This window comes from Rhinoraja longicauda, chromosome 1 (assembly GCF_053455715.1).
Source record: "Rhinoraja longicauda isolate Sanriku21f chromosome 1, sRhiLon1.1, whole genome shotgun sequence".
In the NCBI taxonomy this organism is placed as follows: Eukaryota; Metazoa; Chordata; class Chondrichthyes; order Rajiformes; family Arhynchobatidae; genus Rhinoraja; species Rhinoraja longicauda.
Window position 1 is genome coordinate 77,773,039 of NC_135953.1, and position 10,080 is coordinate 77,783,118.

The 10,080-nt window shown below is 36.9% G+C and overlaps 1 protein-coding gene across 2 annotated transcripts in view; it reads left to right on the forward strand.

Moving 5' to 3' along the window:
- Nucleotides 1-9,871, forward strand: part of adgra3 (adhesion G protein-coupled receptor A3) — a 106,038-nt gene extending 96,167 nt beyond the window's left edge. For both annotated transcript variants that reach the window (XM_078400611.1, XM_078400621.1), the window contains exons 15-19: nucleotides 300-424; nucleotides 852-975; nucleotides 2,549-2,694; nucleotides 4,299-4,394; nucleotides 8,238-9,871. In XM_078400611.1, coding sequence (XP_078256737.1) covers nucleotides 300-424; nucleotides 852-975; nucleotides 2,549-2,694; nucleotides 4,299-4,394; nucleotides 8,238-9,498 — 1,752 coding nt within the window. In that variant the 3' untranslated portion in view covers nucleotides 9,499-9,871. The remainder of the gene's footprint in view (nucleotides 1-299; nucleotides 425-851; nucleotides 976-2,548; nucleotides 2,695-4,298; nucleotides 4,395-8,237) is intronic.
- Nucleotides 9,872-10,080: the final 209 nt, after the last annotated feature.

The following is a 10,080-nucleotide window of genomic DNA, read 5'->3' on the forward strand; positions in this document are numbered from 1 at the left end:
TCTTGATGCACCATTTTGTAGGAATGCATCACCCCTCCTCCCCAAACGCATGGGTCACCCGTCCAGACATTGTCTACTGTACAAGTCTCATTAAATTGAATGGTGCCCTGCCTATTCTTAGATTTTGCCAAGTCTTTCAGTTCATTAAAAAAACCCTCAAGATGTTATCTTGCAGCTAGTTACAAAACTCTGCTGCTTTTATAAACTGTGTAACTACGTTGTTTGTGCTGTTATTTCCTTCATCCTCCCTGACAAATATATATTTGTGTTTTTAATTCTGAATATTGTTTGCCCATCAGGATTTGACCAGTTCTGATTTGCTACAGCAGTCTGTTGCCCTCTTGCATCCAGTAATATATGTTGCTGCAACTATACTGCTCACTTGCTTGGCCATAATTATCGTAAGCTACATATATTACCACAGGTAATGCTTTTTCTAACAATCATTGTTGTATAGGAATTGTGGCATTGTTTCAAGTAGTGCAATTGATATCATTTGAATAAGAAAATCTCAATGCAAAACCATTTACAGCAGGTTTTGAAACTGCATTGTTTAAAATATGTGCTCAACAATGTAGGGTTAGCACTGGTTATCCATTTCACTCTAGTTTAAAAGTGGAAAAATGCACATCAACACAAAGAAAGGTCCTATCTCCTGTCCATTTTCTCCAGAGATGCTGCCTAACCTGAGTACTCCAACACTTCGTGTCATTTTAAGTTAAAATGTCCTTCAGATTAGCTGACTCTTTGTATGTGTTGAGGGTCTAAGTTTGTTTTTGGTACAGAAATATTATTAGAATTGACTTGAGGTTATTTGGTAAAAATTCTGATAATATGTTCTGTAATGGCAGTGTGGTCCGGATCAGCAGAAAGACCTGGCACATGTTGGTGAACTTCTGCTTTCACGTTTTCCTTACGTGTGCAGTGTTTGTAGTTGGCATCAATCAGACCAGGAATATTAGTGTTTGCCAAGCGGTAAGTAAAATTATTTTCATTTCTTTCTAATTGCCAAGTAATGACTGGATTATTTTTAACTGTAGGACTATTTGTTCAAAATAAAATTTCAAATAAAAATCAAAAATTGTGAATTAAATATATCTGAAGACGAGTTGATTGGAGAGTGCGTTGATCTGTAATTTGAGATAAGAGACTGTGATCATTATATTTTGGAATGATGGCTGGATATTATCACCACATTTCTTTGAACATAATTTTGTTCTCATTCAAATAAGGGTGGTCAGTGCTGCAAGGTAAAAACTGTTTAGATATTTAGTTGGGAATGTCATTATATTAGCATCCCTAAAGTAAATGAAATATAACTTGCCATTAAATAGTTGAGTGTCAAAAGATGTCCCTCAAATCTCCACCATTGAAGGTTTCCAAACCGTGCAATTTCTCTTTGATATAAACAAGTACTAAATTGGTAATTGTGGGAATTGGTAATTTTGTGCTATAGACTTGCACCATTGGAAACAATGCAAAGGAAGGAAGGTTTGTAATTTTAAATAACAGAAGTACAATAAGCAAATTGGCATGATTGCAAGTTTTTAACAGTGCATCAACATCAATACATTAACCTAACTGTTACAAAACACCGTACAAGGACACAAAGTGCTGGTAACTCAGCAGAGGAGGCAGTATCTCTGGAAAACATGGATAGGTGGCATTGTTCGTCAAAACCTTTCTTCACAAAAAATAGCTAATTTTGAAGAAGGGTTTTGACCCAAAACATCACCTACCCATGTTCTCCAGAGATACTGCCAGACCTGCTCACTCCAGCACGTTGTGTCCTTTTGTGTATTGCCCAGCATTTGCAGATTTTTGTTGCAACAGAACACCGCATTTTCACTTTAATCATGGTATCTCTTTATTTATTTGCCATTAGTATCCTATATTCTTGGGTAAAAATGTGGCAAAAAATGTGTCCTTGGCTTTAGTGGGTTGAGACATTACCTTTTAAGAAGGTCACATCTTTGATTTATTTAGCATCCAACAGCTGTTGATTTTACTTTTCTCATCAGCTTATGTTTGTTTCTAGAATAACTGATTTTAAATAAAGCCTAATCTTAAATTGAAGTTGGGAAAGAGAATTCCCATTTAAGCATCATGATGAGAATGGAGCAAAAATGACAATTTTGATAAAGAATACAGCATTCTTCCTCAATACTGCGAGACCCTTCCATACTAGAGTCCTTTGATTGAATGTGGGCAGAAATTATTAACTGGGATTTATAGTTGAAATGTAGAAGCTGAATAAATAGAATATAGCAAAAATGGGTTGGTTAAAATATCAAAGAACCAAGTATTGGTCCTTCAAAATGTATTTGAGGAACTGTCAAATGTGAAGAATAAAATATTGTGGTTCTCTATAGACACTATCTATTGTCTGTGTTTCATTGTTAAATATGTTTCTCACTGTAATGTTTTATAGTGGAATTCTGAGACATAAACTCATTATCACCGCAAGGCATCCCACAGCTGTATGACTTGCTTCCAGATTATATATTACTATATTTTCTCACGTGTTAAATCTTTAAAATAAATGTAGGTTGGGATAATTCTACACTATTCTACTCTTGCCACCATCTTGTGGGTTGGTGTCACAGCACGAAACATTTTCAAACAATTAACGAGGAAAGCAAAAAAATCTCAGGATCCCGAGGAACCTCCTCTCCCACCTCGGCCAATGTTAAGGTACGCAATGTATTTCACGTTACATCATTCCTAACACACTATGTATCTAGAGTTAAAAGGCAGCTGCACTGTCTTGAGTTTAAAAGATTGCAAGGTAACTACTTTCCAGTAGACAAAATTCTTAGAGGACCTGGTAGAGTGGATGCAGGAATACATTTTTCCCGAACTATAGTTTACAGAACCAGGTGTCAGTCTCAGAATAGTCAGTCACCTATTCAGGATTGAATGAGTAGAAAGTCCGTCACCCAGTGAGCGGTGAATCTTTGAAATACGAGTGTTGTGGAGATTCATATTTAAGACAGTGTCAATGGATGTTTTGGATATTGAGGTATCCAAGGATATGTATTCCTGAATGGCAAAATGGGTTGAATGACCTAATTGTTACATGTCATACTTGAGTTTGTACTTAATCATGTAGACCTTTTGAAGCTGTTCCATTATTTTAAATGTGAGTTGATAACATGTTTTTGATAAGTGCTGTTTTTCCTGAGGAAGATATCCCCATTTTAAATTAATTAGTTCATAAAGTTAGGAATGCACCTTTTGACCTTGCCTTGGGATAAAGTCTTGAACCTTTCAAGAAGAATCAAGATTATAGGTTTCCTGGCTTGTGTAAAAGCATGAAGATACTGGTTAATTTGACATTAGTAATTTTCATTCTAATCTATTGAAGAAGCATCATAATATAAACTAGTGGCCGCAGCGGTGTGCAACGGTAGAGTTGCTGCCTTACAGCACTTGCAGCGCCAGAGACCCGGGTTCAATCCCAACAAAGAGGGCTGTCTATACGGAGTTTGTATGTTCTCCCCGTGACTGCGTGCGTTTTCTCCGAGATCTTCGGTTTCCTCCCACACTCCAAAGATGTACAGGTTTGTAGGTTAATTAGCTTGAGTTTGTATAAGCGTAAATTGTCCCTGGTGTGTGTAGGCTGGTGTTAATGTGCGGGGATCGCTGGATGGTGCGGACTCGGTGGGCCGAAGGGCTTGTTTCCGCACTGTATCTCTAAAACTAAAAAGTTTGAAATCAATTTATCAAACCAGGAATGAAAGCAGGAGAATATTTCTGGTTTGAATAAAAGTGGCTGTGAATATAAAATTTACAACCACAAGGAATCGATGAGAAAAAATGTGGAGGAGGATTTAAAATGAACTGTCAACACGAGGAGGGGATATCAAATAGAATCTTGTGCTGAAAGAGTTGGAGGAGAACAACTGTGAGGAAGCTCAGTATAACTATTGCATGCATATGTTGAGATAAATAGGGTGCATTGTACAGAAACAGGTTATGTATTTCTACTAACACTAGTCAAAATATTGTATCTTTCTTTCAAAGATAGGTTCAATGCTTTACAAAGTAACAGGCTTATTAAAACAGCAGGTTGCAGTAAATTGTAATTATTATGTAGCCATTGTTCATTTAGAAACAAAAGAAAATTTCTCCAAGCAAGAAATAACTAACTGCCCTAATGTGCTAAAATTGCTTTTATTTAATCTGAAACAATACCAGTACAAATGTCCATCACACCATTAGTTGGTTTAATTTTAATTTCATCAAGGGTTTCATGCAGTTGTTTAACATTTTCCCTCTTGATCATATCTTTGAAGGTTCTATCTAATTGGTGGAGGAATTCCGATCATTGTGTGTGGCATCACAGCTGCAGCTAATATTAAAAACTATGGAAGTAAAGTGAATGCACCATAGTAAGTACAGTGTTTTATTTTTCATGTTCAAATGTAATGCTGAGGTTAATAGTTCTAGGTAGTTGGTGTTAAGTTTCATTGGAATTGAGAAGAACTGGAGAAAAATACATTTCTTAATATAATATTGCAAAATGTCACACTGAAAGAAAATAGCTTATTGGATTTTGTTTTGTTCTCAGTCAGTTTAATACTTTTCCTTTTATTTGAAGAAATATATAGAGTCTAGGTATGATCATTTAGACTTCAGAAGTCAGACAAAAAAACATTCAGTGTACCATTCAAAAACTGTCTGCTTTGATTCTAGTTTCATAGAAATAGTTTTCTGATGGTTATATTATAGGTCTGAAAAAATGAAATGGCTTTATTATTCATAAAGGAAATGAGAAAATCAGGCTTTGTTGACTTGGCCTGGGAAAATATATCATAAATCCCAAGTGGTTCACAAAACAAGAGAATATGTTATGCCTATCCAGTATGATGGGTACCTGATACCACAAGATTGAAATGAATTATTGTGAGTGCAAGGCATTTTGAGAACAGGATCCATCATTACCTGCCGATTATTTAATGACCATGAGCGCAATAATTTTAACTTTGTAGGCTTGAACAATGAAGTAATTGTCTTTGTAACTAGTTTATAATGTTGGAAGAAGAGTCAACATTATGTTAACATTGTGTTTAATGCACAATTAATTTTACAAAGAAGTTTAATTGAAATAAGCAAAGGAGAAAGCTAGAGTAGATTTATTTTGGACAGAATTGCATTTAGAAAGCTACTGCTAACATTTGAAAAGCTTTAATTACACTGTGTGTTTGCTTTGTGTAGAGACAGTACATCGCTTAATACTGAGGAATTGCTTTCCTTCTATCCTCAAAACAAACTGAGCAAGACAACTGACATCATTCTGTCCATATGACCCTATGATCAACTTCCAGCATCTGATGAGTGTACCAGTCAAGATTGTAGTAATCAACATGGGATACCTCACAGCAATGGCAACTCAATTATTAGCACAAAGGAATAGGAAAAAAATCCCAAAGCACCATTAAGATATATCAAGGGTTAGCCAATGTTACCAAAACTTGGCAAAGGATTGAACATTTAAAAAAATAGAAGCTGATATGCTAAAAACAGGAAATGTTGGAAACATGCAGCAAGTTAGGGAGCATCTTTGGAAAGAAAAAAAATAACATTTTTGGGGGAACAAAACTTTCATCAGTGCTAATCATGCTCCTGGAGTAAAATGAAAAGAGATGGAAGAGAGGCTGGAGGCAACAAGAAAAAGAATTTAGGAAGGGAATATACTAAGGCTGTTGAAAGTAGGGAGGGTAAAGATTATGAATGGCTTTGAGGTGGAGGATTAAAATTTTAGTTTAAAGGCTGGTGGACTGCAGGGATCAACATTGAGCTGGCAGAGAACTGACTGATAGATAGCTGGGGGCTTTGTTCTGAGATATGTGATGTTTTAAAATGATTGAGTATCAAACTGAGATGTAATGATTGAAGGAATCTAGTGGCATGTGCTCTGGTGAGAATGTCTCTGTAGAAGAGGTGTGATGCTGTCAGACAATTCAGGCCTACTTGCTTGGCTTGCAGCAAGCTACATTGAGAATGCTTATGTGTTTTAAAAGGGAAAGTTGCATCATCTGGTGGTAATAAAAGTGAACTGCATGGGTCATATTAAGTTCCTGAAAAATAATCTTTGTTAAAGGGGATATATTTTAATTTGTTGTCTCTGCATTACACTGGCATTGTAGATTTACCACACGTTATAGAAACGGTGGGGAATTTAATTCTAATCTAAAATCAAAATGTCATTATGATGAAAGATGAAGTTATTGGCTGATAAAATAATGGTAAATAATGAAGAATAAGTTTTGGTTGAATTTCATTTGTCCTGGTGTTTGGCAAATTGTCCAGTGGATAGCAAATGAATACAATGATCATTAGATTCACAGACAAAATAACTACATTGACTATTCTAATCTACATAGTAGAACGTACAGCATAAGAATAGGCCCATCGGCCCACAATGTCTGTGCCGAACATGTTGCCAAGATGAACTCTTATCTGCCTGCACATAATCTATTTCCTGCACATCCATATATGTCTATCCAAATGTCTCTCAAATGCCACTATTGTATCTGCCTCAACCACCACCCCCGGCAGTGTTCCAGGCACTCACCACCCTCTGTGGGGGGGAAGAAAACTCACCTTGCACAACTCCTTTAAACTTTGCCCCTCTCACCTTAAAACTATGCCCTCTAGTATTTGATTTCCTTGCTGGGAAAAAGGCTCCGACTGTCTATCCTTTATGCCTATCATTATTTTATATACTTCCGACGGGTCACTTCGCAATCTCTGGCATTTCAGAAAACAATCTACGTCTGTTCAACTGCTCCCTGTAGCTAATCTGGGCATCATTATGGTAGACCTTCTCTGCACCCTTTCCAAAAGCTCAATCTACTTCCTATAATAGGACGACCAGAACTACATACAATATTCCAAATGCGGCCTAACCTACAAAACTGCATCATGACTTCCAGACTTTTATTGTGAAGATAAGGGACTCGTGTCATAGATTGCCTCCATTCTTAAGTCCAAACATGTCACATGGGAAATTATGTATCAATATATAAATGTTTCCTTTTGAGGGAGCACTGTGGATGGTTAGGGAATATGTATGATGAGAAATATTAAAAACGTGACTAATGCATTTTATTTCCAATGCTTACAGCAATACCTACTAAAGATCACTATGAAAGGAATGATAACATTAGTTTATAATGTTGACAAATTAATTCTGATTATTCTGTGGCAATTTTCAATGCACTTTACCAGATCTATATTACAATAGCACAATGGACACCAAATGCTGGAGTAACTCACCGGGATAGGCAGCAAATCTGGAGCGAAGGAATGGATGATGTTTCGGGTTGAGACCCTTCTTCAGACTGTCTGAAGAAGGGTCCTGATCCAAAACGTCACCCATTCCATCTGTCCAGTGATGCTGCCTGTCCCGCTGAGTTACTCCATCATTTTGTGTCTATCTTCGGTTTGAACCAGCATCTGCAGTTCCTTCCTACACAATATCACAATAATTTGATAACAAAAATACGTTACTTTATTGAAAGTTCAAAGAAAGTGGATTGACTTCTCTAAGGTTAATCTCCCACTCCTTTGATTTTTTGGGGTAGAATCACATCTTTGTAAATATCCAAACCTCTTGAAAACATGTGTTTGCACCAACACAAACAGCAAATGCTGACAATATTGCCAGATTCTCAGACAAGATATTACCAAGATTCTCAGACAGTCCTTTGACTCAATTCTAAACTAAGTGTTGTAAAGATAAGGGATTGATGCTACTGTGACTGCCTCCTTTTCAAAGTCCAAAAATGTCATGCTTGAAATGATGTATCAAATGTGAACATTTTCCTTTTGATGAAGTGGTTTTGGGGATATGAGTTCTGATGAGAAATATTAAGTAACTTATTTCAAATACAATGGACCAGATCCACATTCACAGTTTTATTTAGGTTGATCTATTCCATCTGTTCAGTTTTATCATTTGAAATATTTGGATCAATGGGAAAAATTACGTCTATGAAAAATGGGAGAGGATCAATGATTTAATAAGTGAAAAAAATCATCTTTATGGTATGCAATTGACTGAGGGAAAATATCACAACTACTTATTTGAAGATTGGATACTGTAATTTGATTTGCTTTGGATATTTTTTGAAAATACACTCTTGTGAATTTCACTGAATTAAGATGATTGCATTTGAATTCAGCTGCTCAGTACTTGTATTAAAACATAATTACTTTTTGTCTTCCAGCTGTTGGATGGCTTGGGAACCCAGCCTGGGGGCCTTTTATGGACCTGTCGGGTTTATCATCTTCGTAAACTGCATTTACTTTCTTAGCATATTCGTGCAGCTTAAGCAACATCCTGAACGGAAATATGAACTGAAGGAAGCAGTGGAGGAACAGCAGCGTTTGGCAAGTGCAGACCGTGGAGAATCTAATGTTAACGATTCAACATCAACATCACAAGCAAATTGTTCTGTGGTTTCCTCCTCTGCACTGGAGAATGAACATTCATTTCAAGCACAATTGCTGGGTACATGTTTGTCATTGTTTATGTACATTGCCCTGTGGGTATCTGGTGCGTTAGCAGTATCCCAGTACTACCCTATGGACCTTATATTTAGCTGCCTATTTGGGGCCACAGCTTTGAGCCTGGCTGCATTTCTCATACTTCATCATTGCATTGGCAGAGAGGACATACGGCAGTGTTGGATGACTACTTGCTGCCCAGGGAGGAGTACTTATTCCATTCAAATTAATGTCCCACCTACAGATTCTGGCCACGCCAATGGTGAAACTTCAAAACTCACCAACAGCAGTACAGAATCCTCCTGCACAAATAAGACTGCTTCCAGCAATAACAAGCTATCCCAAGGATGTAAGCTAACTAATCTTCACGCTGCTGTAGTACAGAACCAGCAGGTTAATTTGGAAAGTAATTTATCCACACAACTTGACAACAGCCTTACAGAACATTCAGTGGACAACGATCTGAAAATGCACGTGGCCCCTGTGGAACTGCCGTTCCGTTCTAATGGACAAGTGAACAGGCATCATAAAAACCGGACTAGGGCCCACCAAGCTCATCGTCACAGCAGGCTGACTGTGTTAAGAGAATATGCATATGATGTACCCACCAGTGTGGAAGGAAGTGTGCATAATATCCAGCCAAGGAGCAGGCACAGTAACCATGAAAGTCGACATGGGATTAGGAAATCTCGCTCCGCTTTTAGAGACCGCCATCAAAGCGGCAACCAACCCGATGGTAGTGATGTCTGTTACACACTGCCACAATGCAATCAAAGCACAGTAAAGAATGGAGTTGGTGCCAGTAGAGATAGCAAACAAAAACCTATTGTGGTTGAACACGAGAACAGTAAGTCTTATGGGCTTAACTTGGCGAGTCAAAACGGACTGTTGAAAGGCAGCGGTCAGGATGTTCCCTTGCTCGGTGCAGACAGCACTGGACATGTCAGAACTGGATTTTGGAGAAATGAAACTACTGTGTAGTTTACAAAAAACTCTTTTATTAAATCAAAACTGTGACATGCATTCCTTTCCAGTTAAAATTGTAAAAGTTTACAAAATTGTTTTACATTGTGTATTGAAACTGAAGGTACGATCTTGCATCTAATTTGTGAAGCTATAAGTTTCTTGTATCTAATTTTATATCTTTTTAAGAGACCCAAGTTGCCATTTTTGTGAAGTCACAATGAGAATAGTTTCACAATTTCTATTTTTGTAGCATTTAGTCCTGTTTTGTGAAACACTGCTGGATGTTCTTATACATAAAATTGCATGAGAAATGGAGCTCAGAAGCATTGGGCAATATGTACTTCTGAGCATGTAATTTTCTAAATAATAAAAGGTTTGCCTTGTGATATGATTATAAGAGTGTGACTATTGAAGAAAATCAAGTTGATTAAGCATTTTTTTAATTGTTTGCTTTCAATTTTGAACAAAAACATGTTAACAAATCTATTCCTTAAGTATTTGATAGTTTTTATTTTGTCTCATTGATTTTGGGGGTGAATAGATAAAATATCAGAAAACGTATAAGTTAGTGTTGTGAAAGATAGACTAGGTATGATA